At 61.0% G+C, this 26,478-nt stretch overlaps 8 protein-coding genes across 8 annotated transcripts; 5 read left to right on the top strand and 3 right to left on the bottom strand.

Moving 5' to 3' along the window:
• Nucleotides 1-509: 509 nt before the first annotated feature.
• BXZ73DRAFT_44134 (kinase-like domain-containing protein) lies at nt 510-2,309 on the bottom strand (the record flags this gene model as incomplete). Its single annotated transcript, XM_048019280.1, has 9 exons — nt 510-643; nt 692-783; nt 833-1,077; nt 1,133-1,182; nt 1,231-1,296; nt 1,344-1,676; nt 1,726-1,843; nt 1,900-1,988; nt 2,081-2,309. Coding segments are annotated over 9 exons (1,356 nt in total), but the record flags the coding sequence as incomplete, so codon positions are not given.
• A 624-nt stretch (nt 2,310-2,933) lies between these two features.
• On the top strand, nt 2,934-4,803 carry BXZ73DRAFT_44309 (kinase-like domain-containing protein; the record flags this gene model as incomplete). Its single annotated transcript, XM_048019314.1, has 10 exons — nt 2,934-3,171; nt 3,227-3,318; nt 3,374-3,488; nt 3,544-3,867; nt 3,924-3,992; nt 4,041-4,090; nt 4,143-4,277; nt 4,349-4,464; nt 4,527-4,627; nt 4,691-4,803. Coding segments are annotated over 10 exons (1,353 nt in total), but the record flags the coding sequence as incomplete, so codon positions are not given.
• Nucleotides 4,804-5,812: 1,009 nt separating this feature from the next.
• BXZ73DRAFT_99781 (FAD/NAD-P-binding domain-containing protein) lies at nt 5,813-7,024 on the bottom strand (the record flags this gene model as incomplete). The annotated part of the gene is made up of 1 exon (XM_048028111.1): nt 5,813-7,024. One exon carries the CDS (start codon nt 7,022-7,024, stop codon nt 5,813-5,815), a length of 1,212 nt encoding a protein of 403 aa, XP_047879701.1.
• A 1,593-nt stretch (nt 7,025-8,617) lies between these two features.
• On the top strand, nt 8,618-10,392 carry BXZ73DRAFT_44243 (uncharacterized protein; the record flags this gene model as incomplete). The annotated part of the gene is made up of 5 exons (XM_048019297.1): nt 8,618-9,120; nt 9,553-9,630; nt 9,688-9,845; nt 9,901-10,194; nt 10,262-10,392. The coding sequence occupies 5 exons, from the start codon at nt 8,618-8,620 to the stop codon at nt 10,390-10,392; spliced, it is 1,164 nt and encodes a 387-aa protein (XP_047879700.1).
• Nucleotides 10,393-11,413: 1,021 nt separating this feature from the next.
• BXZ73DRAFT_89155 (monooxygenase) lies at nt 11,414-12,625 on the top strand (the record flags this gene model as incomplete). The annotated part of the gene is made up of 1 exon (XM_048025186.1): nt 11,414-12,625. One exon carries the CDS (start codon nt 11,414-11,416, stop codon nt 12,623-12,625), a length of 1,212 nt encoding a protein of 403 aa, XP_047879699.1.
• A 626-nt stretch (nt 12,626-13,251) lies between these two features.
• Nucleotides 13,252-18,820, top strand: BXZ73DRAFT_76238 (uncharacterized protein; the record flags this gene model as incomplete). The annotated part of the gene is made up of 8 exons (XM_048022377.1): nt 13,252-13,271; nt 13,321-13,716; nt 13,764-13,903; nt 13,966-14,904; nt 14,956-15,193; nt 15,243-17,960; nt 18,081-18,249; nt 18,311-18,820. The coding sequence occupies 8 exons, from the start codon at nt 13,252-13,254 to the stop codon at nt 18,818-18,820; spliced, it is 5,130 nt and encodes a 1,709-aa protein (XP_047879698.1).
• Nucleotides 18,821-19,751: 931 nt separating this feature from the next.
• Nucleotides 19,752-22,272, top strand: BXZ73DRAFT_89153 (uncharacterized protein; the record flags this gene model as incomplete). The annotated part of the gene is made up of 6 exons (XM_048025185.1): nt 19,752-19,837; nt 19,893-20,024; nt 20,084-20,162; nt 20,213-21,232; nt 21,279-21,620; nt 21,688-22,272. The coding sequence occupies 6 exons, from the start codon at nt 19,752-19,754 to the stop codon at nt 22,270-22,272; spliced, it is 2,244 nt and encodes a 747-aa protein (XP_047879697.1).
• A 2,150-nt stretch (nt 22,273-24,422) lies between these two features.
• On the bottom strand, nt 24,423-25,195 carry BXZ73DRAFT_1626 (uncharacterized protein; the record flags this gene model as incomplete). Its single annotated transcript, XM_048017531.1, has 2 exons — nt 24,423-25,001; nt 25,058-25,195. Coding segments are annotated over 2 exons (717 nt in total), but the record flags the coding sequence as incomplete, so codon positions are not given.
• Nucleotides 25,196-26,478: the final 1,283 nt, after the last annotated feature.

Raw genomic sequence — 26,478 nt, 5'->3', positions numbered from 1 at the left:
AGTCCCGGCACCCCTTCCTCTTCGTGCTCCCGCAGGTCACTCACCCACCCTAGCGTCGGTATCGTGCTCGTCGTCGACGTCGACACCGCCGAGCCCTCCCAGGCTGCCCAGGCCGCCTCATCCTCCTCTCCATCCGCATCACGCTCTGCGTACCCTACCCGTGCGCGCTTGCGCGCCGGCTCCTCGTCGCTGCCCACCGACAAGCTCGACAGGTTGCGGCCGAGCGTGCGCATCGCCCCCGCACTCCTTCTCGCACGCCCGCTCCCCTCCGCGCGGCGCTTCTCTCCGACCTTCGCGCGCGAGTGCGCGCGCACCAAGGGCAGGGACGATTGTAGCTCGAACGTCGTCGGCGTACTTTCCCGCGTGGTGGTGGTGGTTGTGCGCGCGGTTTCGCGCACCTGCAGGCTCTCCATGATGATCGTCGCCCCGGAGCCGCCCATGATCGTCGCGACGGAGCCGGAGCTGGTCGATGACCTGGCGGCACCGGTGCGAAGCATCTGCTGCTGGAGGGAGAGCTCGCGCTCGAGGCGGCGTGTCTTGACGCGCGCTTTGCTCTGCGTAAGCCAGGAGTGCTTTATGGCCTGTTCGGGCGCGAGGCGTGCGGTGGGGTTGGGCTCGAGGAGGCAGCGGAGGAAAGCCTCTCCTAAGGAACATGTGAGAAAGGGAAGATCAGGGACGCGAGCTAACGGACCTTCGCCGACGATGTTGTAGTCGTTCAGAAGCTCCCAATTTGGCCCCTCGTCTTCCTCGTGGGAGTCCGCGAAGGGATGCTTCTTCGTCAGACTGATATCGGCGTCAGACCACTGCGTTGCTGGGGCGCGCGAAGACTCACATGAAATAGACCATGACGCCCAAACTCCAGCTGTCCACGACGTTGTCGTACCCATTCGTGCCGTGCGCCAACACCTCCGGGGCCGCGAAGCCGCGCGTGCCGCATTTGGTCTGCAGAACAGACAGCGAGTCGAGAACCTTCGCCAGTCCGAAATCGGAAACTTTGACGATTGGAGGATGCTCGGTAGTGAGGAGCACATTTTCGGGCTTGAGATCGCGGTGCACGATGCCCAGCCGGTGCATGTACTGCAGCTGGTGTTAGTGACAATATCGAGTTTGGAGAGAAGCCGGGTAAGATGACCTTGAGCGCATCGCAAATCTGGTAGGTCATGTCTTGCGCTTCTGGTTCGACTGTGGTCCAGTCAGCTACGTACCGGGGGAAATGGGAAGAGCACGCACGCAGAACATCCCGCTTGTACAAATATGACATCAGGTCTCCTCCGGGACACAGCTCCAGCACAATGCCTACGTGCCGTTAGCGCGACGTTTTGTCGACCTTGATTGGCACTCACTGATGCTATCGCCCTCGTAAAACGCCTCTTTGAGCCCACAGATGTTCGGATGATTCATCATCTGCAAGATCGTCACCTCCTTCATCAAGCTCTTCGTCGTCGTGCTCTCCCCGATCCCGCGACTCATCGACGTGTCGAGAGCCTGACGAAGCCGATCCCCGGGGAACATCTTGATCGCGTACCAGACACGCTCGCGCCGGTGCAGCGCACGCACGACGGTCGCGTACGCGCCCTTGCCCAGCACGTGCGAGATGTCGTACAGGTCGTAGAGACCTTCCTTCGCGCCGTCCGCGGGGTCGCGGCGGATCGCGGCCATGTGTCGGAAGATGTAGCCTGCGAGCGTGGGTGAGTGTCAGGATCAGTAGGCGAGAGCGGTGCGCACGGTAATCCTCCTTCGGTCGCGCATCCTTGTCCTTGTTGGTCACCGGAGGCCCGAAGGAGATCTGGCTCCAGTCCTTCAGGAGCGAGGATTCGCCCCGGCCGAGTTTCCTGTCCCCAATCTGAAGGCGGTCGTCACTGAGTAAACGTTCGCGTAGATCGGCGTGCAGATCCCTACGAAGGTGCCGTTTGACGAGTTGCAGTCCGTGATGATCACCGAAGACTTTGAGTGGTCGCCGTCCCACTCGATCGTGCAGTGTGTCTGACCTTCCTTATCGACGTCAGCAAGGCTACCGGGCGCTCACTCGTGCTGAGCGAGCGCCCTGGAACCAGCTCGTGAGCGAAAACGGTGGACTTACTCATCTTGGCGTGCAAAGGTAGAATAACGTCGTTCACTCCCTCCTTTCTGCTGCGCCCGAAAGTGTACTTGCGCTGGTTGTGGCACATGTCTATTCGACGCAGATGGGGGTTCTGAGAGTTGCAGGGGATGAGAGATCCCCAGATGTCTTTGTCGATGAACATCATGGAGACTTGGGAAGCGGGCTCCGTGGACTGTGTCGAGAACTGAGTCGACTGCGAGACCGCCATCTTAGGCGATACCGCGTGGGAGTTGTGGAGAGGAGAAGGAAAGAGTTGACTAAATGGTTCGACCCTGGAAGAGTCATAGTAAACGCTTGGCCAACGCCTGACAAACGAGGCAAGAATTACCATGAACGGGCTGTATAGTTCAATTAGGCGTCCAGAGGTAGTTTACGGCGTATTGAAGCGTGTCGACAAGGCCCTCTCCAGCGCTCCTGGATCCTGTGGGAAGAGCCAACAATTCAAAGGAGGAACACGTCTTTGTGGGCGCGCAGTCTGCAGATGATGGCGGTTCGCGACGCAGCAGTGTCCGCATGGCCCCCACGCGCTCAACGCGCCGCGGAGTTGATCGGAGTCCAAACAATTGGCTGAGTCACATTTGTCTCCCGTCAGGTCGAGCGCCGCGCCAAAATTGGGCAGCTGCCGAGCGGAGCCGCTGGGCGTCTAGGCGACTCAACTTCGGTCACGAGCACAACGGCGACGGGCGGTTAAAAGCGACTTCTTTCCTCTCCACCACCATCTCCCCCGTTCCCCCGCGATACCCTCCTCTCTGTGGACGGATATATACCCCTGATATACACTGCGTTCACTCAACATACTCTAATTTCAGCGAGCTCTATCTTGTGTGCCGCAATGCCCATCGAAGAGCCAAGTCTTTCCCAAGACTCGACGCAAACAGTCGACGACTCTCAGCCTGACTGTCAGCCTGATGCAGACGTGTGGGGGTCTCTGATACCCTTTAATCCCCACAATCCACACTTGTTCCGCATAGACCTTCGTAAGGGGAAGACAACGTACGTCATAGGCAGAGGTGGACATACCGTGCCCGACGAGGCGGTGGACTTTCAGTTATCTGGAGCGAAGTTCATCAGTGGGTCTCTTTCCTTCTCTCTGCCTCGCTGTTCTCCATGTCCCGTCGATACCAGGTCGCAAGCATTGCTCACTCGAGTGGGATGGTGATCACAGCGCAACCTCCGCTGTGATCGTCTCTGACCTACACTCACACGGTGGTCTCTGGGTCAGTATGTTTCTGTCATCTCGTGGACGGTGTTATCAATTAAAATTGTGTTCAGCTGAATGGGGTCAAGATCGGAGGAGGTGAAAGTCGACTGCTGCACAACTTCAACATCGTCTCCTTCAGCAAGTACAGAGACACCTACCCTGCAGACCGACCTGATCGTGATGATCGTGCGTTGATTCTTCCGTCTCACCACCTCTCTCTTTATCGAGACTCGTTTCGCAGGATTTCTCTTCAGGCTCTGGGCAGCGGGTTCAGAGCGCTCTGTCAGCCACGAGCTCGTCGGCAAATATTACGACGTACACCGCGAAATCGGAGAGGGTGCAAACGCAAGAGTATTCCTCGCACTCCACGTGCGCGACAAGGAGTGGGCAGCGATCAAGGTCATTCCCGGAGACAGACTTTACCCCGGAATCCTGCGTCCCGGAGACGACAGGGAACGCTTTCAGTCATACCTTCGGACGGAAATTGCGCTTCTAGAGAGGTTGAAGCACAAGAACGTCCTTGAGATCAAAGACACGTTCTTCGACGAACGGAGCGGGAAGCTTCGTGAGTATTACGTCAGTGGTGTGCGAACTCCCACTAATGCATCTCTCGTTTTGTAGGGATGGTCATGGAATACGTGCCTGGGGGGGACTTGTTTTCCTACATTACCAGACGTCGGTCCGGCTTGAGTAAGTCCTGAGTCGACGTATTGACGTCTTGCCTGACGAAATGGCCAGCCGAGCGCGAAGCGCAATATTTCACTTACCAGATTTGCGAAGCTTTGGCTGTATGTGATGTGACCCCCCACGAATGCTCCTCACTGACGCCTGCCTCTGCAGTACGTTCACCGCGAAGGAGTGACGCACCGAGACCTAAAGCCGGAGAACGTGCTGCTCACGAATGACAGGCCTCCGATTGCGAAGCTTGCCGACTTCGGATTGGCCAAGTTGGTCGACTCGAGGACATCGCTCAGAGTATGTCGCCATTCCTCTCGTTCGTTGCCACGCATGACTTCGCTGCTAGACCGACTAACACTGCGCTGTAGACTCAATGCGGCACGAAGATGTACTCGGCACCCGAAGTGACTGCCGAAGCTCGCAGTAGGAAGAGCTACAGCCAAATCGTAGATAGCTGGAGTCTAGGCGTCACGGTCGGAGTAATGTGAGTATCATTATCCCTTTCCCGGCTTCTGTGCACTACTGATACATAACATGCTCGCAAAGGCTATTCTCGCGCTCGATCTTCCGCCAGGATGAAGACGATGACAATAAACATCATGAGATCGAGTGGGAGCTCCTTGACGAGTTCCACTGCAGCCTTGAGTGTACGCACTTTGATCGCCCGATTCCGTATCCCACCAGCTAAACACTTGTGTTTGGCATCCTAGGCCGTGATTTCCTCCAGAGCCTGCTGGAGCACGACCCTTCCGCGCGCATGAAGATCTCTGAGGCGCTGGTGCACCCCTGGCTCGCCGCCGAAGCAGAAAAGTCCCGTTCTACCGCGCGTTCCTTGCGGCCACGCGCCCGCACGACCAACATGTTGCGTTCACCCATCAACCTCGAGGAGCCCGCGCAGCGGCCCACCACGCGCGCCGGCAAGCGCAAGGCCGCCGCGCTGAGCGACTCCTCGAACAACGCCGACCCCGGTCCTCCCATCCTCGCCACCGCCGCACGCCGCGACCTCGAATCCCCTCCCGACCGCGCGCCCAAACGCCCGCGCGTCACGCGTGCTGGCGCGCGCCGCGTGCCCCAGACTCCCGTCGCGGGCCCCAGCCAACCGCACGCGCGCGTCGGTCCAAGCGCCGGGACCCGCGCGAACCGTCGCGCCACGCCGCGGACGCCGGAGGCCGTTGTGTCGCCGCGGTCGCGCGCGCAGGCGAAGGGACGTGCGGCGCGGGCGCGGGCGCGGCTCGCGTTTGCACTCGGCGCGGAGGCGGACGAGGTGCCGGGCCTAGGGATGTTGACGGAGTGGTCGTCGAGCGGCGCGGGGCCATCGGTGCCGCCTCCCGCGCCGAAGCCGAGGTCGAGGCGGTAGAGAGGCGGGGCGTTGGACTTGTCTGTGAAGCTTTGCAGATGCTATGCTTGGAATTCGACTCGGACTCTGCTGGAAATGCTATATATTTGTATCTGACAGTGCGGTGAGGAGGTTATGTCTGGAGTACATACTATACAAGAATCGTGTATATACGTCACGTTGCGTCATGTGGATCCTGAACTATTCCACGGGTTTCTCCATCTCCAGCATGACTGCTCATATTCAACGCTTCACGTCTTGACACTCACACAGGTCTGGGTCGCGCGACTCTATCTTCGCCCAAGCCCAGTTCTCGCTACTGCTCACCGCAACGAGCCCCGTGAACACGTGCGCGAGTGTGCCTATGATCCCGGGGGGTGATTACGCCCGTCTTTTTCCGTCCGAAAATCTCCTCGATACATATAAAGATCCAGTAGAAAAGTTCCTTCGCTGGCTTACTTCAACAAAGTCGTTAATACATCAAGCCCCGCTACATCTAACCCTCGCGAGGCGGACCAGCCATCATCACCTTGAACCTCTCGACCACCGACTGAGGAGCGTTGTCGTGAATGAACGCCTCCAAGTTCTCCTGCGTCTTCTTCGCAACCCGGCCGGCCATCGCGAGCATCTTCTCCTCCAACTTCTTCACCGCTCCCTCGACGTCGCCACTCGCGCCCTTCCCGAGCTCTTCCACCAGCACCAGCCCGAGTTCCAGTCCGTCCAGCAACGCGAGATTCGCGCCCGCGCCCGCGAACGGGCTCATCATGTGAGCCGCGTCGCCGACGAGCGTCACCCCCGCCCTGTGCTCCCAGGTGTGCCCGATCGGCAGCCGGTACAGCGGGCGGTGGAACATCGTCTGCTCGTCCGCGTGCTCGAGCACGTCGAGGAAGAGCGGGCCCGCCCACCCGGCGTACATCTCCCGGATCGCCGCGCGCGCCGCCGCGGGCTCGTGGGGCAGCGTCCACGCCTCCGGGCCGCGGAACCACGCGTACACGCGCATCCGCCCGCGGCCGTTCGCCTGCAGCGCGAACATCCGCCCGGCCTGCAGCGCGTTCACGGTGCCCTCGCCGACGAACGCGCGCGCGGCGGCGAGCGCGGGGAGCGCCATCGTCTCCGCGGTGAGGTAGAACTCCGCGCCGTTCACCCCGGTGAACTCCGGGACCGCGGCCGAGACGAGCGGGCGGACGCGCGAGTGCGCGCCGTCGGCACCAACGATGTAGTCGTGCACCGCGCGCGCGCCGTCGGCGAAGACGAGCTCGTGGCGGCCCGTGCCGTCGTCGAGGGGCCGTACCTCGAGGAGGGAGTGGCCCCACTGGATCGAGGCGGCGGGGCAGGCGTCGACGAGGATCTGGCGGAGGTCGGCGCGGTCGATCTCGGGCCGGTGGGTGTCGCTCGTGCGGGGCCCGAAGTGGGAGTCGTCGAATACGACGGTGCCGGCGGCGTCGCAGATCTTCATGGCGTCGCCCTCCTCGCGAGAGTACTTCTTGAAGGCGGTTTCGAGGCCGTTCTCGCGCAGGGCACGCTGCCCGCTCTCGTAGCCGAGGTCGAGGGAGCCGCCGAGCCGAGCGCGACTGGCGGCGTCGGTGTCGCGTTCATAGAGGGTGGCGGGGACGCCGCGGCGAGAGAGGGTGAGGAGTAGAGCCAGACCGCCGAGACCGCCACCGACGATCGCGATGCCGGAGTAGGCGGGAGCAGAGGTGGTGGACATGATGTTGGTGAGGAGCTTTGACAGCTGGTTACGTTTTAGTGGACATCTCGAGACCTGAAAATGTGGGGCTCACCTGTTGGCAATGTAGCAGGGGGAGTCTGGAGGATAGCATATCGCAGACGGCGAGAGCTCGTCTAAGTTATACCATCCCGTCCCTCTGAGCGATGGCAGCACCCACATCGGAGACGTGCCGGCACACCCACAGCACTGAGATCGTCCCTTGGTTCCGCGACCTGGCGGAGTACGTGCGCAGCTGGAATGCGACCATTGTCGAGACGAGCCGGGCGTACGCGCGCGTCCGACGGCAGCGGCTGATCGCGAGTTCGGCTGAGTCTTCAACTACTGCCAGGTTCACGCGGCCCACACTTCATCCTCCTCCTCTTGACCAGGCCGGGCGCCACTGATGGGCCTTAAAAGCACTTACGCCAGCGCGGCACGTCCGACTGTGCATGACTCTTGTGGAGTCGTGTCCGAGACTGGGTCGCCTCGTCCCGCTGAGTTCTAACGGCACACGTTTGGTGTGGCTGTTCCTCAAGTCAATGTGGCCATCTTTTCTGTCGTACTGCGACGAACCTTGGTTACTTACATATCCGTGCGCCGGGTGCCACGCGTGAAAACGGCACATGCGAAGTCGCACGTTGTACTCGGAATCTCGGAAGCTATTACAACTTGTTGTCGCAGTATTGCGCCGCGAGGATGTCGTTGGCGATGACGAGAAACCGATGTGGAGTCTGGACAAGATGTGGAGGGAGGCTGCGCCCCGTCGCGCGCTGCCACGCTCGCCATCAACGTACTTACGACCGATCTCGCCATCCGTCCAGTCTCTCCGAATCAACGTTCAACGACAGCATCTGGTAGGCCTTCAACATCTCGTCGTCCATTCGGTGAGCCCCAGTCTCCTTGTCCCCTCTGTACGTGCACTAAAGTATCCCCCAACTGTGGATACTGCGCACGCCGGATCGTCTCGCCTTCCGAGTCTGGCCCGCTGGATGTGTACGTGCGGAAAACCGCTCGACGACGCGAGCGTGGCTGCCGCGTCGGAGTTCCAATCTGACCAGCCGAGCAGCGCGGACTCGTCAGGCACGCACCGTTTCTGGCAGCGTTCGAAGGCGTGGGTTCTTGTGTATGTCTTTCTACTATGTGGCCTGGCTCAATCGTTTGACGTTCCAGGCAGCCCGCTCAGAGTCTAGATGTCTACCTCTACTACGCACACAGAGAGCACAAATATCACCATCAGTATATTTGACTCCGCTGTCTGCCCACCTCATATGCGACGTCGCAGCTCATTGGATTTATGGTACGGCTCCGTCTGTTTTGATAAAGTGATCGTCGGAGATACCCACTCTTGCAGGATATTCAGGAACCATCCCTCCCCATCATCCGCCACGCTAACTGCCGTCCTGTCACAATTCGCCGGGGATATCGTTGTCCCAAAGCGCCAGAAGTATAACTGCCCAGTGCCGAGGACCTCAAAGCTCCTCGAATGGTGCAGTCGATTTGCAGTCGATTCTCCCTCTCTGGCTCTCTGTCGTTCAGCTCTTCCCTCCGGGCCACGAGGCTCCATACACTCTTTTCGGATTAACTGGCGGCAATATGTTCAAAACTTCAGGAAGATCATTCGTGACAACGACTGCCCTCTTCGGCGTTGGCCTCGCACTCATACAACGAGTCTCATCAGCCTCCACCTCCAACTGCCGCGCCGGGTTCACGTACTTTTCGGGAGACGTTTGCGTGGGCTGCACCGCCGGCACTTACAGCGGCCCTGGCTCGCTATCCTGTTCAACGTGCCCCACAAACACTTACAGCAGGAGTCTGGCATCGAGCTGCACGGCCTGTCCCTCCGGCTCGATCAGCAGCCCTGGCGCCGCTTCGTGCACACTCCAGAACACCTGCACGGCCGGCAGGTACTTCGACGGCATGGGCTGCGTGGCCTGCCCGGTCAACACCTACTCCGGCCCTCTCGCGACATCGTGCACGGCATGCCCCGGCCAGCAAGTCAGCGACGTGGGCTCCTCGTCTTGCCACGCCTGCGCTTCCGGCACCCATTACGACTCCGGCTCCTGCGTCGTCGACCCCGTCACCTGCCCCCCAGGCCAGTTCGTGGACGAAGACGCATGCTTCGACTGCGAAGCCAACACATATTCGACGGACGGTGTCTCGTGCGTTGCCTGCCCCGACGGGCAAGTCAGCGACGCAGGATCCTCGTCCTGCCATGCTTGCGACTCCGGTACCCACTACGACTCGGGCTCCTGCGTCATCGACGCACCCGCCTGCACTCCCGGAGAGTACTCGCTCAACGGCGAGTGCTCGTCGTGCGCGGCCAACACCTACTCCACCGACGGTACCGAATGTCTTCCTTGCCCCAGCAACGAGGTCAGCGACCTCGCCTCATCGGAATGCCACGCCTGCGTGGACGGGACCCATTACGACGCGGACTCGGGCACGTGCATCGCTGACCCCCCTACGTGCACGGCGGGGACGTACCTCAACGGGAACACATGCACGCCCTGCCCCGCCGGGTCATACAGCGGCGACGGTGCGACCCAGTGCGAGGAGTGCCCTGCGGGCCAGTTCTCGTGGGAGGGCGCGGCCGCCTGCTGCTCCTGGTGGGTCCTTTTCGATCCGCGGCGCACTCGCGCGAGCTCACAGACATGCCTTCGCAGCTGTTCCGGCTTCTACTCCGACCACCCAGGCGCGGGGAGCTGTTCGCAATGCTCCACGCCCGGCGCATACTCCGTCGTCGGCGCGACATCCGCGTCCGCGTGCTCCTCCTTCTACTCCGGCGGCCAGCTCTCCTGCCCCAGCGCCGGTCCCACCTGCCGTGCGCCCCGCCGCCCCTCCTGCTCTTCGCCCACGTGCTGACCTCTCGTCCGCAGCCGACGTCGGCGGCGCGAGCCCCTCCAGCCTCACCCGCCAGAGTCTCGCCCCACGCCGGGCGGCGCGGTGCCCCCTCGGGCAGCGCAGCTGCCCCGTGTACGGCGTCTCCGCCGACGGGCGCGGCTACCTCCGGGGGCGCGAGTGCGTCGACGTGCGGACGGACCTGGAGAGCTGCGGCGGGTGCGTCGCGGACGACTCGCCGGGCGGCGCGCGCAGCGCGGACGGCGGACGCGACTGCAGCGCGATCCCGCACACGGGGCGGGTGGGGTGCCGCGGGGGCGCGTGTGTCATCGGTGAGCCGCGACGCACACTTCGTCGATGAGAGGGCGCAAGGCTGATGTGGGGCGCTTTTCTTTGCAGAATCGTGCGCGTCCGGCTTCGCACTCTCCGAGGACGGGGAGGCGTGCGTCGCCTCCAGCGCGGCCGATGCGCTTCATGTGCAGCGCCGGGCTGCGGGGCATCGTGCTCGACGCTCCGCTGCGAACTTTTGACCTGATACTCGCACTTCGTGTGTGCTGCTTGTCTTTTCTGTTGCAGAAATATCCACATGGTTAATTAGGAGTGAGAGAAAATTGGGCTTACTGTACCTTCTGTTAATTGCCACACTCGTTGCCATCATCACTTTTGTTTCATTGTCTCAATGTGCTGGGGTGTCCGCAAGGGTTACTCGAGAACGTCGTTGTGACCCTGATTGGCGAGGTTCCTTTGTGTCGAAGGCTCCAGAATGATCTGGATGCCTGGGATGACGAGGAAAAGGAGTCCGTGAAGCTGTGAGAACTCGATCTTCCATGTATTGCTCAACGTCCACGTTACACATTGGTCGTCCTTTCAGAACTCCTTCAGAACGGTTATACCATCAGAGGCTGGTTCCGGACACGGCAGTGTCAAACCTTGGGTCTCGAAGAGATGGTCCTCCCGCACTGTGTGTAAGCTTCTCGCCTGACGCGCAGCGAGTTTTATGACCGCCTTTCACACCGGACGCCCATTTATGAGTCGCTCGTACGCCTTGAGTGTGTCCTGAACGCGAGGATCGAGTCAGCCAGCGGCTTGACTTGTCGTACTGCGACGAACCTTGGTTATCCGTGCGCCGGGTGCCACGTATGATGCGAAGTCGCGCGTACTCGAAATCTCGGAGGTTATGACGACTTGCCGCAGTATTGCACTACTTACAAGGATGTCGCATCATGAGATGAGAGATTGATGTGGAAAAGGTGGCCGGATGCGACGGGACACATGGGCGTTTGCTGGTACCCCCGATCCACTCTGAGCCCGGAGCGCGCACGGCGAGGCTCGGCGTCCTTCGGCGCCGACAATCCGCCAACTCAAACTCCAGTCTGGGCCTCGACCATCACCAAGTCAGTTTCAACATGAGACTCGTAGCCGGCTCAGAAAAAGTCGGGAATGTCTGAAGTATGCCCTCTTGAATCTCCCTCTCAACCCTTATATAAACAACCTTCGCCGGGCGAGCAGTACCGCACTCATCCTCCTCATCTCATCTCACCCCTATCCAGCATGTCCCCATCCACCATGAACTCCCCGAATATTGCCATCATAGGGGGCGGCCTCGGTGGCCTCGTCCTCCTTCTCACCCTTTCCCGCCGTGGCGTCCCCGCCACGCTCTATGAGCGCGATGCCAACGCCAATGTCCGCGCCCACTTTGGCGGCACCCTCGATCTCGGCTGGACGAACGGTCAGCGCGCCCTGCGCGAGAACGGCCTCGAAGACGCCTTCAAGACTAACTCCCGGCCCGAGGGCGAGGAGATGCGCATATACGACGCCTCCGGAAAGCTTCATTTCCACAACGAAGGTCACGGCGAGGACGGAGGCCCCGCGCCCCCAGAGCGCACCCGCCCCGAGATCGACCGCACCGTCCTCCGAAAGCTTCTCCTCGATGCCTGCCCACCGGACTCCATCAAGTGGGACCACGCTCTTACCTCCGCAACGCCCCTGGGCGACGGCAAGCATTCCCTCGCCTTCTCAAACGGATTCACCACCACCTGCGACATCCTCGTGGGCGCCGACGGCGCCAACTCTCGCGTCCGCCCCCTCGTCTCCCCCGCCACCCCCTTCTACTCTGGGGTGAACGGTGCGGAGATCTCCCTCACGCCCACCGTCGCCGCGTCCCCGGAGCTCGCGGACCCCGTCGCCGCGGTCGGGAAAGGTTCAGCGTTCGTCATGGGCGAGAACAAGCTCTTCGCGTCCCAGGTCAACGGCGACGGCCGCCTGCGCACCTACACCCTCGTCCGCGCCCCCGCCGACTGGACACTCCCGACGGACCCCGCAGAGGCGCGCGCGACCCTCCTCGCTCTCTACGACGGGTTCGTGCCGTGGGCGCGGAAGCTTGTCGAGCACGCGGACCCCGCCGCGATGTACCAGCGCGCGATGTACGTCCTCAAGCCCGGACACAAGTGGACGCACCGCACGGGCGTGACGCTCATCGGGGACGCCGCGCACCTCATGACACCGTTCGCCGGGGCGGGAGCGAATCTAGCGATGCTCGACGGGCTCGAGCTCGCGCTTGTGCTGGTTGAGGAGATTGGGAGGGGTGCGGAGGGCGATGTCGATGCAGGGATTACGAGGGTGGAGGAGAACATGTGCGCGATGGCCGGTCGAGTCTCGCAGCAGAGTTGGGACAATCTTCACGCGTTCGTGAACGAGAAGGCGCCCCAGTCCGCGCTGGATAGGTTTGCGGAGTTGATGGCAGGTCCGGAACGCGAGGGGTGAACGAGAGTAATGATGGTCCTGTGTATTTGTTGAATAGCATCCAGTTTGTACCGTTTCCGCCCAGCTACATTCAAACTTCTTTATCTCATCAGGGTCGTTTGACCCTTATTAAATCTAGCGCCGCGAGTGTCCACGACGTCTCGGTGTTTGAATACTATCCCTGATACTTAGTACTACTAAGTTCGGGTGCACGGTTCTTTGCCCATTGGAGGCTGCAACTGGTGAGGAAAGTGAGAAAAGCCGGCATTTTCGTGGACTGGCAAAGTCACGACGTCGCGGTGCACGTGGCTGACGCCAAAAACGGCGATGACGCCAATCAACGTGCCACTGCCAGTACCGCTAGTGAATTATCGAGCTCTGTGTCAACTTGACTTCCTCCTCTTTTCCCCCTCTTCCCCCCTCCTCCTTGCCTGTCTCCCAGGACACAGGGCTTACCGCAGTCTAATCTCCCTCCCCCTCCCCGACATCGCCCACGGTGCATCCTGAGTGTGCTGTCCTGCACGTGTTCTCTCATCAGCCCCACGACTTCCACCCTTGCCGAAGCACGCATATATCCTGCTTTTGGCTTACATATATATCCTGTCTTCGGTCCTCGCAGCTGCTTTCACGACATTTTACGATAACTCATGGCGATGGATGGGACGAGGTACGAGTTCTTCGGCGCATATAGCAAACTGTGTTAAGCAAATGCGTAGGCTGCGTCAGTCCTGGTACACCGCACTGGACAATTCCCAAACACACTTCCGCCAACTACTCACCTCACACTCGTCCACCGATTGGAAGCGCGTGCCGACTTCCAATGACCTCAACTCGCCCACTGGGAAGGGGAAGGCTCGCGCAAACGCCCCGGAACTCTCGGACGTCATCATCCATCGCCGCACTACCAAGGCTGGGGAAAACATCTACCGTGCCGTGCTGGAAGTCCCTGTTGGCGATGAAGGTGTTTCTTTGGACGCGTGGAAATCGGTGCTTACGACCCCTGAACTAAGGAAGGAGTGGGATCCTGCGGTGGAAGGGGCGCAATTGCTAGAAATGTTCGACCAAGCCACGCGCATCTCCAAGGTCAACTTTTCTCTGGGGTGGCCAGCGAAGTGAGTTTTCTCTAAACCTCATGCGCAAGTTGCCAATGGCCATCCAGTCCTAGAGATGCTGTCACAATATCCCGTACATTCAACGACGCGACCACTTTAATCGACATATCTACCTCTTTGCCCCGTTCTCCTGACGAACCCACGTATCTCCGACCCTCTCCTCCGTATGTTCGCTCTGATGTCGCGCGTGAGTATCATACAGAGGGTCTCTTGGGGATCGGTGCTGTACCGTTTCTGATGCTTTTACAGTTTTTGCATGGTGTATACAGCGCATCCAGCCACCCTCCACCACCGACCCTTCCGCACTTCCAAGCGCCCCCAGAATGCGTGTTACCTGTTTTTGGCAACACAACTTCCGGATTGTCTGGAGCTTCAACTCGAGCTCAAGTCTGGCTCAGCAACTGAGTGCGATGACAGTCGGCCTGTTCAAGACTGTTCACAAACGTCAATCTCGCGTTCCTCTCTTGACTGGCTACGGGAATGGCGTTTCAATAGAGCGCGTACGCTTTGCGATCGACCGCGAAGCTCTGACGGTGGACTACTCGATCGTCCCCGAGGATGAAGACCATTCCACGTCCAGCACGGAGTTGTCCATGGAACAACTGCACACACAACGGGAGATCCGACGATTGACGCGTTCAGTTGAGTTCTCCTTGCCTTCTTTGCATGGATGGGACGTCCAGCTTTCGACGAAGGGTTCGTCAGAGCAAGTCTCCCAACTGCCCTGGACAACACATATCACCCGTGCCTCCCCCGCGGACCTTTCCTCCGCGGACCAGCCAAAGCTCACGTTTGCTGTGAAGCACGCGGAGCTACCGAACGACCACTCTGTCCTCAAAGTCCGTCTCACCATCGAGCTTTCCGGTCCGTCCGGCGCGCTTCGCCTGAACGGCATTCCGCATCCGATCGAAGAACTTGAACCACGGAATCCCTCGTCATTCTTCATCTCCGAGCAGATGTTCCAGGACGCATCCAGTATGGCGGAACACAGCCTACATACGCAAGCTTCGGTTGTCACTACCGCGACGAGCCTATCACGCGCCTCGACAATAGCCGAGCGACCATCGATAGCCCGTACCCTCACGGAAAGATCCAACGCGGCAGAGAAATCGATTCTTTCTCGCGTCAAGCGCAACTACATTTACTTTTCTTCCTTGCTTCAAGAACCAGAAGCGAAGTGGAAGCAGAGTACGTTTATCGTTGTGCTCGCTGTTAGCCGCATGCTCATACCGCATATAGCCATTGAAGCCCGAGGGGTATCTGTATCTCAGCTGGACTCCATCGACCCAACACTCGTGGTTTATCGTGCAGAAGCGACCTTTGTCGGCATCAGCCTATGGGATCTGTACGCAGCCATCACAACCCCGGGCTCCCGAACGTACTGGGACAAGCAGTATGAAGACGCGGTTTTGCTAGAGGACGTCAACGAGCTCACGGAGTTGTGGCACCATAAGACGAAGCCCGCGTGGCCTGTCAAGTGAGTCCCTCGATGTTTCATTCCGCGCATTTATCCATCGCCGTTGCAGCGGTCGAGACATGGTGGTCCTGAAGACAGTCTACAAGTCTCCCACCACCATCCATGCATTCGCTTTTTCTGCGGACGACCCAAACCTGTTTCCTCAAATCCCTCCTGCCGACCCGAACGTCATCCGGACTCAGGTCGACCTCCAGGGCTGGGCAATCGAAGCGTTGTCACCGAACACCACCCTCGTCACTCTGCTCGAGCAATCCGATCCGAAGGGTTGGTCGAACAAGGCGTCCATTCCTCAACAGATGATCACCGCTGTCGCTGGAGTCGGCGAGTTCGCCATCAAGTGCGGCGGTCCTCCCATGGTTACACGGTTGGAAGGCGGAAAGACTCATCAACTCCGATATGACCATGAGCGTTCCACGTTCCGAGTGGAATACGAAGGCTGCGCCAAGCGACGCACAACAACCGAAGGTGGCGCGAACTCGCAACTCCCGGTCATCGAATGCGAGGTCCGCTGCGATCTGGACACCTGGGGATCGTCGCTGGACATCGTCGTTGATCCACCACCACAAAGCATCGCCGCACTCCGTCGACATCGCTTTTCGTCAGGAGGCGGTGGCCTTTGGCTGACGATCACTCACGACGCCGTCTTCTCCGAACAGGAGCACCTCAGGGCAATTGTACGACGAGGGCCGATGAGCGCGCCGAAGGACAAGGGCCTCGTTATGATTAATGGAGCGAAAGTCGAGGTTGACGTGGAAGAGATGCCGGAGCGCGAGGCGAAGAACCTCTTGAAACAGAAACGTGTCAAGCCCGCTCGAGTCCCGCTCGACCAGCCGCCCGTTCTTGGCGTCATACGCCGGCGTCGAGCAGAATGGGACGCGGACAAGGACAGCCAAGCAACTGAGGCCGGGAACGGGAGCGAGCCATCATCTGTTCCGCCATCCCCTTCGGCGACACCCTTTTCCCCGCAACAGACGCTCGCAAACTCGTTCTCGAAGTTCTTCACCTACGCAGTGGAGCAAGCGACTTCGACGACTCAGCAGGCCGTCGCCGCAATCTCCCCCGCCATGGCGCCGGGTGACGATGCTGCCCCGTCCTCCTCTAAGCCCCCGATGCAGTATACCCTCGACGCTCTCGCTTTCGCCCAGGATCTGTATGCCGCTCCCACCGGAAATGGATGGACTGTCGTCAGTGAGAAGGATTTCCCTGTGCAAAGGAAGCTCTTCCCGGAGATCTCACCCATCATACCCGTCCACAAGGGTCAGAAGGTCATTGAGGGGATAGCCGCTGAGGAAGTCGCTTCGGTCCTTACCAGCTACGACTGTCGTAAGCAATGGGACACGCGCTTCGACTCGGTCAACATCCTCGAAACTTACGGAGCGGACGCCCATACCGCCTTCGTCATCACGAAAGGCGCCTTCCCCTTCCGCGACCGTGGATTCTATCTCGCTTCCCTTGTTGCCCGCGGCTCGGCCCCGACACCCGCCTCCCGACGCAACACGGTGGATGTAGAACAGCTCTCGAGCGAAAACCAGGGTACCTCAGCGATCTTCTGTGTCGCCGCGTCCTTCTCTCCGGACTCCGTCAGCAACTTCGCGGCCAGCAAGTACAACCCATCCTCCCTGCCTGTCGGGCGCGTCTACCTGGACGCGTGGATCTTAGAGACGCTTGATCCATACTCGGCCGAGAATTACGCGATTCCATCGACACGATGCACACGCGTCGTCGCAGTCGATTACGCAGGTTCCATCCCGGCTGCTGTCAATTCGATGATCAACGGCATGCTGCCGAAGTCGATCCTAGCTGTCGAAAGCTACGTCAAGAGCCTATCTCCTTCTCCGTTGATCCGTCTCCCCGCGGCAGGCTTCATACTCGCACCGTCACCCGAAGACAAGCTGAGACCTCAACGCCTCTGGACGCTTCGCCGGCGGGATCGCACGCGCACCTTCCTCTACTCCTCGTTCCACCCCGAGCGCAAGGAGTACTCGTGCTTGTTCATCCTCGACGGTACTGTTGCGCTTGCACCCCCTCCCGCGAAGGAGGACCCGACCCCACGACCAAGCCGGATCGTGACGAATACCCCCGCATCAGTGCCTGACCCATCCTCTTCCCCGCGCGCGGAGTCGAGCGAGAGCTCGGAGCCCAGCGTGTTGGAGAGCCGGATCCGAGCCGCACGGTCGCGTTCACCTCGCGCGCGGGACGTCGGACGCTCGCCGGGCATGTTCACGCAACGCGGCGAGGTACGGCTCCCAGTGGACCTGCTCGTCGCGGAGCTCATCGTGGACTCAAAGCTGTACCCGGCGGGGTATGACATCCGGTTGCACGCGCGCGTCGAGCGCGGACCCGCGGGCCAGCTCGCGCTACCGCTCGTGGCGGAGGCAGGCGTGCTCCCCGTCGCGTGCGCCGCGTACACCCTCCCGCTGTCGCCGCTGCACTCGGCGGGCCTCACCGCGGACCGTCCTCCGCGCCATCTTCTGCGCTTTTCGCTCCCGACGGCGCAGTTCCAGATGACGACGATTCTGGATCCGCTCACGGGCGAGACGCGAAGCGCACCGCCGAAGCCGCAGTGGCTTCTTGACCTTGAAGAGGGCCGCGCGATCGTCGACGTGAGCGTGCGCCCACCACTCGCGTCGTCCGTGAAGACCTCGAAGCTCAAGGTTACCCTCAACGGCTCATTGGTGACAGTGATGAGCGAGAAGGAGTCCCTCACTGCGATTGGGCGCGACGAACTGCTCGATATGCGCGCGGCGAAGATGGGCATGCTCGCACGGTACGTCTCGTCTGTTTCGCACGTTGACGGCGCCGCTGCGGTTTGGCGCCGGGCTGTGTCACCGCGCGGCGTGCGACGGGAATGGCATGACAGAGGGAACTGACGTCGGTGTCGTATCAGGTCGGTCTCCGCGGAGGAACAGGTGCCGTCTGGGCTGCAAGCGCCCCTCGCGGTCTCACAGCAACTTCTGGTCGCGCCTGCGGCCGCGTCTGCGCCTTCGGCCGCACCAGAAGCACAAGAGAAGGACGGTGCGTCAGACGCGGCGAGCGCGAAGGAGGATGCGTCGGAGGTGAGTTTTGGACTTCGCCTTATCCCCGGGTTTCGTGCCTACGTGCTGACGTGGTGTGCAGCAGGTTGCACCGGTCGCGGCTCCCATCGATGGGCTCCCGGTCGAGAGCGCGGCGAGTGGACTCATGCGGTTCTTGAACGGATACACACAGCATCCGCTGCTCAGGTTCAGCCCCGGGAGCCGCTCGAGCGCGCTCCTGAGCCCGATCGTGTCCGGGCTCGAGGTCGCCACTCGGACGCAGACAAGCGCGTCTGCGAACGGAGTCACGACATCGGAACCGAGCGCGGACGAGGCGCAGGGCGGGCTGCTCTCGCGCCCGCTACAGCTGCCGCCGCTCGCGCAAGGCCAGTATACGCTGTCGACGGTGATCGTCGTCGCGCTGATTGCGTTCCTGGTGGGCTCGCTCCTGCGTTCGCTGCTCTCGCCCGCGGACTTCATCTACGTCGTCGCGGACGCAAAGGAAATCGGGCCGGACGGGACCGGGTGGCGGGAGATTAAGCGGCTGCTGGAGGTGAAATGGCTCGTCGGTGGATGGGATTTCCAGGTTGCGGTGGTGCGGAGGCACCTATAGCATTGCGAAATCGGGGGTGTGGTGCGGCTCGGAACATATCCTAGTACGGTATCGTTGATTGTAATCTGGAATGTACTTGCTATTGTACGAGCGTTGGTTAATTGTGCTATACATCGAAGCTTGGTTTCATTTATTGTTTCTTGGCAGACATAGTGTGACGTCTGGGGTGTAGACTGTATTGCTGGGTGCAGTCTATTATGTACGTCTATTCGACGTGAGATCCCTCTCGTCGGTACATGCTTCGAGGCGTCGGCGGGTCGAGGATGACCTGGTTCGCAGGCGCGATCCGTCCAGATTCCTGCGTCCTCGTTTTTTTCACTGCGGAGGGCTCGGTGCGGGCATGCGGTGGACGGTGGAGCGAAGAGGCAATAGACTGCGGACCCCCAAACTTATTCCTCCCGGGCAGGACTCCGTGAGTCGCCGAGGCGGATGAAGGGTGCCGCGCGGGGAGAACAAGCGTGGAGGAGGGTGCTTTCTGGGTGCCCGAGGGGAAGCCGGGGCGGGGCAGGGAGGGCGCGAGAAGCCGAGCTGAGTTTGATCTGGGCACAAAGTGCGTGCGTGGGAAAGGAGCGGGCGCCAATGGGGATCGGGCGTGCGTCGGGTGTGTGGCCTGGCCGGGGTCGCTTCCAGCTTGCCCCCCGCCAGCTTCCTTCCCTTCTCAGCCGATACCATCGTCCTCCTCCCCCTCCACGTCCCCCAACGGCCGCCACCATCCCTCTCGTTCCCCACGCCCCTCGCCCCCGCGATCCCGCTCGTCCCCGCCCCGACGCCCGAATCCAACCCCAGCACCCACCGCTCGCCGCGGTCCTCGTCTTCCCGATACCTAGCCGGCCTATCATTGCTGCGCAAGGTCGGTGGCGTCCGTCTCCCTCCTCGTCCTCTTCTCACTCGTGGCCGCCACCAGTGTGCGTAGCTCCCACCCCCCTCCCCCATGGCCACCGATATCTCAGCGGCCCCCGAACCCCCCGCGCCCAACGTCCATGGCGAGCCCACCATACAGTGGGATGGCGATAGAATGTGCGTTCTCTCCTGCACTTTGCGCTGCGCTACTAATGGTCTACGACCTCGCTAGGTTCAACATCTACATCTACGACTACTGCGTCAAGCGCGGCTTCCGCAGGACGGCTCATGAGCTCATGAGCGAGGCTTCCATCCCTCCCACATCCCAGCCTCCAATCAACGCGAAACAGGGCCTTCTCTTCGAGTGCGTAGTTTGCTACGCGTATAGTTCCAGCGCTCATACGTCTTGTTGCGCGCATATAGGTGGTGGAGCGTCTTCTGGGTGCTCTTCACCGCCAAGAGCAGCGGCCAAGGACCTGACGACGCGCTACTGTACACTCAGGTGAGCCCTCCCCCGATCCTACACGAGCCCCAGTACAAGCCATTTTGCAGCATCAAACTGCTCTCCAAAATGCCTCCGCGAAGCCGCAGAACCGTCCACCCCCTCCTCCTGGGCAACCGCAACAGGGCAGATACTACGCGCCGCCCAACACCGGCCGCCCACCGCTCGCGAACGGGCCCCAACCAAATGGTATCGCGCCCCCGCCTCCGCAAGCAGGTGGTTCACTGCCTAACGGCGCTCAGAATCCGGACGCCTTCCACGGAGGCGTCCCCCAGCCAAATGGGGTGCCCGGCTCGTCCGCCGGTCCCCCGGGCTCACTCCCGCCAGGTCAGAACATGCAGCCCGTCCACCCGAACCATCGCCCGCCGCAACAGCAGCCTCGCCAAACGAACGGCGCCCCTTACCCGTCCCCGACGATGGCCAACTCGCCAGCGCACCCACCGGGTGGCCCCCATCCTACCCCCGTCGGGAACATGGGCGGGGTCGGAAACAACCAACCGTTGACGCAGATGGCCCCAAGGATGCACCCGCCCAACGGCCCACCCGGACATATGGGAGGCCCGCAGCAGAACGCGCAGCCCGGATTCTCCACTCTCGGTCGCTCACCCAGTAACCCGGCCTCACCAGCAGGCAATGCTCTGACCGGTCAAAGCCCGTCGATGATGCATCGCGTGCCTCCCGGACAGCCTATGCAGGCCAACCCGATGATGCTCGAAGGCGAGCTGCGGCGAATTCCCCCGCAAGTTCTTACAGCAATCAAGATCGAAGCAGGTCTGGGGGAGAAGGATTTTTCGACGATGAGTGTAGAAGAGAAGGTGCGTGTGCCGTCATCTCTGCGGTTGCCCTTTGCTGACTTGCGACGGCAGCAAAATCTTCTTCAGCTGTACCGACGAAAGTCTGGTCAACAGCCTCCCCCTGGAGCTATGCAACCGCCGCCCTCGGGCTTGCGGAATAATCACTTGCCTCCGGGTGCCCAGCAGCCTGGTCAACCGCCGATGGGTCTTCAGCAGGGCTCGAACGCGCTTCCCCAACGAAGTGCGAAGCGGAGCAGTACGTCGCCCGGACAAGAGGTGAGCGTCCATCGAGCTCGAGCTTGATGTCCATTCTGACTGGCAGCTTCAACAGCCCGAACAATTGCCGAAGAGCGATTCCTCGCCACCAGACCGCAAACGCCCGCGACGATCGCCCGCGGGCGGGGAGTCTTCGCAGCCCCCGTATATGCCTCAACAGGGCATTGCCGGGCCCTCAGGCCCGATGCAGCCTCCCATGGCGCCAGGGCAGCAGCCCGGAGGCATGCTGCGTCAGCCGATGAATATTCACCCTCCTCCGATGGCCTCGCTCACAGGGCCGATGATGAACCAGCACATGGGTGGGCCACAGATGATGCAACCGATGAACGCGGGGCCGGGGATGATGCAGCAGGGCCCGCCAGGAGCACCGCCGGGTGCGATGCAGCACGTACGTCTGATCTTGTGTCGCTTGTGTTGTCGTGTGGGCTCATGTGAGGCTGGACCTGTGGCCACAGTACCGGCAGTCGATGTTGAACGCGCACAAGCCGCAACACCTGCAGAATATGCCACCGGGCGGAGCCCCGTCGCCGTCTGCGGGTGGCCAGGATGTAGGGCCGCCCGGGTCGCGCCCGCCGCCGCACGGCAAGCCAATGGGCATGATGCCGCCACCGTCGCCTGCGATGGCAGCAAAGGCTCCCGGAATGCAGCCCAAGGTTGAGGACGGGTCTGGGCAAGTCGGTGCGTCCCCGCGGCAGAACGGCATGGGTGGGCCAGGACCAGGACCCAGTGGACCTCCTGCCGGCCACGCGTCAACGCCTACGCCCGCGCCTCCCACTCCGAACGCGAGCGGGATGGCGGCCCCGTCGCCATCGGGGATGATGTCGACTCCGACGATGGCCTCGCACCAGCCGCCACCGCCGCCTCCGTCAGCGGCAGGTCCCGGACCTGGGGGGCCTCCTGATCAGCTCGATCCGACGTTCAGCCTGGACTTTACGACGATGCCGGACTTCGACCCCTCCATAACCTTATTCGGTACGGGCGAGAGCATCAACTTCGAGCGCGACTTCGCGGCGTGGTTCGACCCCGAGAACGTGCAATGAGCGCACGCGTACGCACACCCAGCGCGGAGACGCTGGCGACGGAGTAGGGCACGGAAGCAATCGCGGACTCGCGGGATCGCAAGATCGCAAGATCGCGGGCGCAGAGGCGGCGCGAACGGTGCAGTGCTCGCGGAGAGATCGGCCGTCGCTAGTCGGTGGCGGCCACGCTGCCCGCCCGATCCAGCATCGCGCCGGCGCCGCCCAAGGTCTGCCCACCGCCGCACGTGGCCATACATCGAGCTCGCAGGGACATTTCAGCCTCATCCCCGCACGTCGCCGCCTCTCGTCCACCTCTTCCCCCACCCGGTCGCCCCTCCCCCCGACCCGGACACTCGGATATCTCTATGCTCCCTCGGCTTTCTCTCCGCTGTCGAACTGTTGTTCTATATAACCCGTACCATACGCGTATCACTTGCTGCCCTCTCTCCACTCTCGTCTCTCCGTTTCTCTCCCTCTCCTAGTAGTACGTAGTCCTCTTGTACACTGTGTTTCCCGTAGTCTTCCTTTGTTCATTCTCTCATTGGCGCCCGCGCATTAGCTTTCTCCGTTATTGCGTTGTATCGCTGCTTCGTGTGTCAATGCTTGCTGCGCTGAAATTTCTGTCGTCGCTCGTTCCCTGCGTTGTTCTAAGCCTCTGGATATTTGCGTGCATATGCATCGCGCGGCCCTGGGTGGTGCTACATCAGCCTCTCACCAACCTGCACGACGAGGCGACGGGCGAGGCTGGTTGCATTGCATAGCTGTACTGGTTGTGCATACTACGGCGACTGCTCCCCAATTTGGACCTATCTCCAAAGGTCGCTCGTGCATCATGCTGCAACCACTCTGGCGAAGAGAAAGCACTGCAAGCGAACGACCCCGCCGACCTCGGTCGTCAACTTGGCGCGAGCACGCGCCCGCGCAGTAGCAAATCGAGCGCGGCCTTGCCCTCCCGAACGTCCGGACCCCCGTCGTCCGGCAGCGCCGCGCCGCGCCAGTCCGCGGTCCCGACGAGCCGCACGAACGCGCGCTCGAGCGCGCGCACGAGCGACGGGGAGACCAGCGCGCGGACGTCGGGCGACGGGTGCGACGCGAGGTCGGCGCACGCCTGCGCGAGGCTCGCGAGCGGCGGCGCGCGTGCCGAGTCGGAGTCGGCGTCGGCCTTGCCGGGCTCGGGCCTGTCTCCCTCTCCGTCGAGGGCGCACAGAATGGCCTCGATCGAGTGGAAGGCGCACGCGAGGAAGGGGCGGAGGGAGGGCAGCGCCGCTGGGTGACCTGAGAGGCGCACGGCGGAGTAGTACACCAGGTGGTCGAGCGCCCAGGCGTGCCCTGCGAGGAAGTGCAGCAGGGCGGGGGCGCGGGTGGGGGCGTCGTGGAGAGTCGTGGGGCTGCTGGGCAGGGTGCGGAGGGCGTCGTCGAGCCGGTGCGCCGCGGCGAACGCGACTGGCGTCGTCGGAGTCGCTGGTCAGCGGGTCTGCGGAAGCGGGCAGAGAAGGGTGCTGCGCACCCGTCTGCAGAGTCGCCTCGTCCGTGACTTCCCGAAAGTCGTCTTCGTTGAGCATGCGCAGCCAGAGCGCGTCCGTCGCGGCGGCGTCGAAGTCGCGGCCCGTGCAGACGATTGCCTTCAGTCGGATCCCCTCGTTCCTCGAGAGCCCCGGCAAGCGGAGGAGGTCGCGCGCGGTGTCCCATTCGCCGCTGGTGAGCTGGGAGGGGGGCAACGTGAACGCCGTGCAGGCCACGCGGTCGGCGACCTGCGTCATGCGCTCGCGGGCGAAAGCGGGCCACTGGGCGCGGAAGGGACCGCGCTGGGCGACGAATCCCGCGTCCAGCTTGCGACAATACGCGACGCCGAGGTCTACCGAAGCCGCGTCGGACAGACAGATGACGGAGTTGTCCAGGCTCTTGTGGTCCTGCGCGCTGGCGTAGGCCTGGTACAGGATGTCGGCGTCGAGGACGTGAGTCGCTTCGGAGGTGACGGTGTGCTCGTCTCCTTTCCACGTGGGAAGGATGTGCGGGCTGTCTTCGATGGCGTTGAAGGCGTCGAAGAAGTGATAGTAGCCCTTCCATATCGCGCTCTCGTCGTGGTCGAGTAGGCGGACGGGGCGCAGCCTGGTGGCAGCGTCGAGAACCGAGAGCATGGTGTAGACGTAGTATCTACGCGCCAAGTAGAAGGTGAGGAGCACCGTCTTCCAAATGAAGAAGAACGCGCGGGCTTGCGGCGAGAAGTAGCAGCATGATGGAAGGAAAGAGGGCACGACAGTAGTTCCGATGATGAATGCCAAAAGGACGCCGCTGAACGCCGCAGTGGCCGCGAAAACGACGGCGTTGGTGTGAAAAAGAAGCACAAGAAGTCCAGCGATGAAGAGAGCGACGGCAATGAGGAGTAGCAAGGGCACGAGGGTGAAGATGACGGTGATGCGAGACCGATCGAGGTTGTTGAGGCGATACTGTCGTCGCCGTGCGATGTCACTTGAGCTGCCATAGAGCCCAGTGTTGTACTCTTTGATCCACTGCTTGATCATGATGCCGATTGTCGCGGAGGAGAGACTGAGGATGAGGCTAGGGAACCAAAGCGAGTTCACCCAGATGGTCCATGAGGCGGGGGTGAAGGCAGGAAGACCGAGGGAAGTGCTTTGTCGTTGTATGGGGACGCGAGCGAACAGAGCGTTATTGTCATCGGACGGAGGTGGTTGAAGCAGTGTGTATGAGACGACGTTGAATGCAGACATAATCGCCGAGAAGAGACCAGCCTAGCAGACCAGCGTCGGTACTAGAGACGATTGGATATGTAGAATAAAGCACCCACGAAGGTCAAAAGGCCATCAATCTCACGATTAAGTTGATCGACCAGCTCATCGCTATATTTTTCTACCGTTCTTGCATTCTCCTCCCGTGCTTTCGAGATTTCTTCTTCTGTATGCTGCTTTTCTGATTTTCGCTGTATTCGACCCTGAACATGAACTTCAGCAACCTTAAATGCACATTTTGTCGGAAAACACTGACGCGAAGGTTTTCCAGGGACATGACTCCTGGAGGAGCCTCCGTAACCGAGGGGCTCTGTTTGATCGTGTTGAGAAAATTAGGACAGGGATCACGAGATGAGTGACGTACCTCGGCACCGGCGTTGGCGGTATGTAAATTAGATCTGTCGTCTTCAACCGACGGGCCCTGTATGATATCCGAATTCAGCGATCGACATGCCACCCCGCCATTGATGGGCAAGATACCGTTTGAAGTTGCAATAGAATTTGTTCGAGAAGGTGGCAGACTTGGGTCATGCCGTCTCCATGAGCACCGCACTAGTCATAAGAACCGGAAGTTATGTAATCGCAAGCGTGCTCAAATGGTCAATATACGCACCGTTGAGGACGAAGCAGGATCGACGTCCAATCTATTTTGCGTTCCAGTGGTCGTTGCCGCGGTTTTGATCGCGTCCTACAGACATTCAGTCGCACCCTTCGGTCGCAGATATCATGTCATACTACGCACTTTGCGACGGACCGTGTCTCCGCCATGCCCATGATGAGAGGAGTTCATTCGAGTCTTGCGGCGGCGGTGTGGGAACGAAGCGATGATGGCGCGTAACAGACCTGTCGCAGTGTCGTTGGACTGACAGAGCATATAAATCGTTGGCGTTGATGAAGCGGAGTCCGGAAGCTGTGCGGTAGCGATGTAGGAGGCGGTGTTTGTCATCGCAGAGGTCCGAGTCCCCACCAACTCCCGGTCAGCACCCCGGCATGACGGAAAGTACGGTGCCTACGTGCTTCGCTCTTCCGCTGCCCCAGATTGCTGTAGAGCAGCCTGATCTGGGTCCTGGGTCATACGGATAGGACTTTTCATGCGTGAGAGAAGCCGGCCTTGCCAAAGGCGCAGCTTCTACAACACCGCGGATTCTTACAGTTTACGTCAACTGCACCGCGCGGCTCCGCCGTTGTTGCTGCCTGACAGAAAACACGTACTCATGACGTCGCTTAGCATGACACTCTCTTGCGCTGATAAGGTAGACGCGGCCAGGAACCAGCTACCATGACATAAGCAATCCAGGTGGCGTGGGAATGTTTCAAATCTCGCCGGCGAGTCATCGCCTCTTGAGAGGTGGTCAAAACATGTATTCCATAGACATCTGCACACAATCTTTTGCTGTTTCTGTCATTTGATGGTCTAACTGTGCCCTATGCATGTCCCAGATCGCTTCCCAACGGTGGCCAGGAGCCTCTGCGCTTCGCT

The sequence above is a fragment of the Epithele typhae genome (genome assembly GCF_022376455.1).
Source record: "Epithele typhae strain CBS 203.58 chromosome Unknown BXZ73scaffold_13, whole genome shotgun sequence".
In the NCBI taxonomy this organism is placed as follows: Eukaryota; Fungi; Basidiomycota; class Agaricomycetes; order Polyporales; family Epitheliaceae; genus Epithele; species Epithele typhae.
Note: the sequence above shows the minus strand (reverse complement) of the source record. Positions and strands in the feature narration are given on the sequence as shown.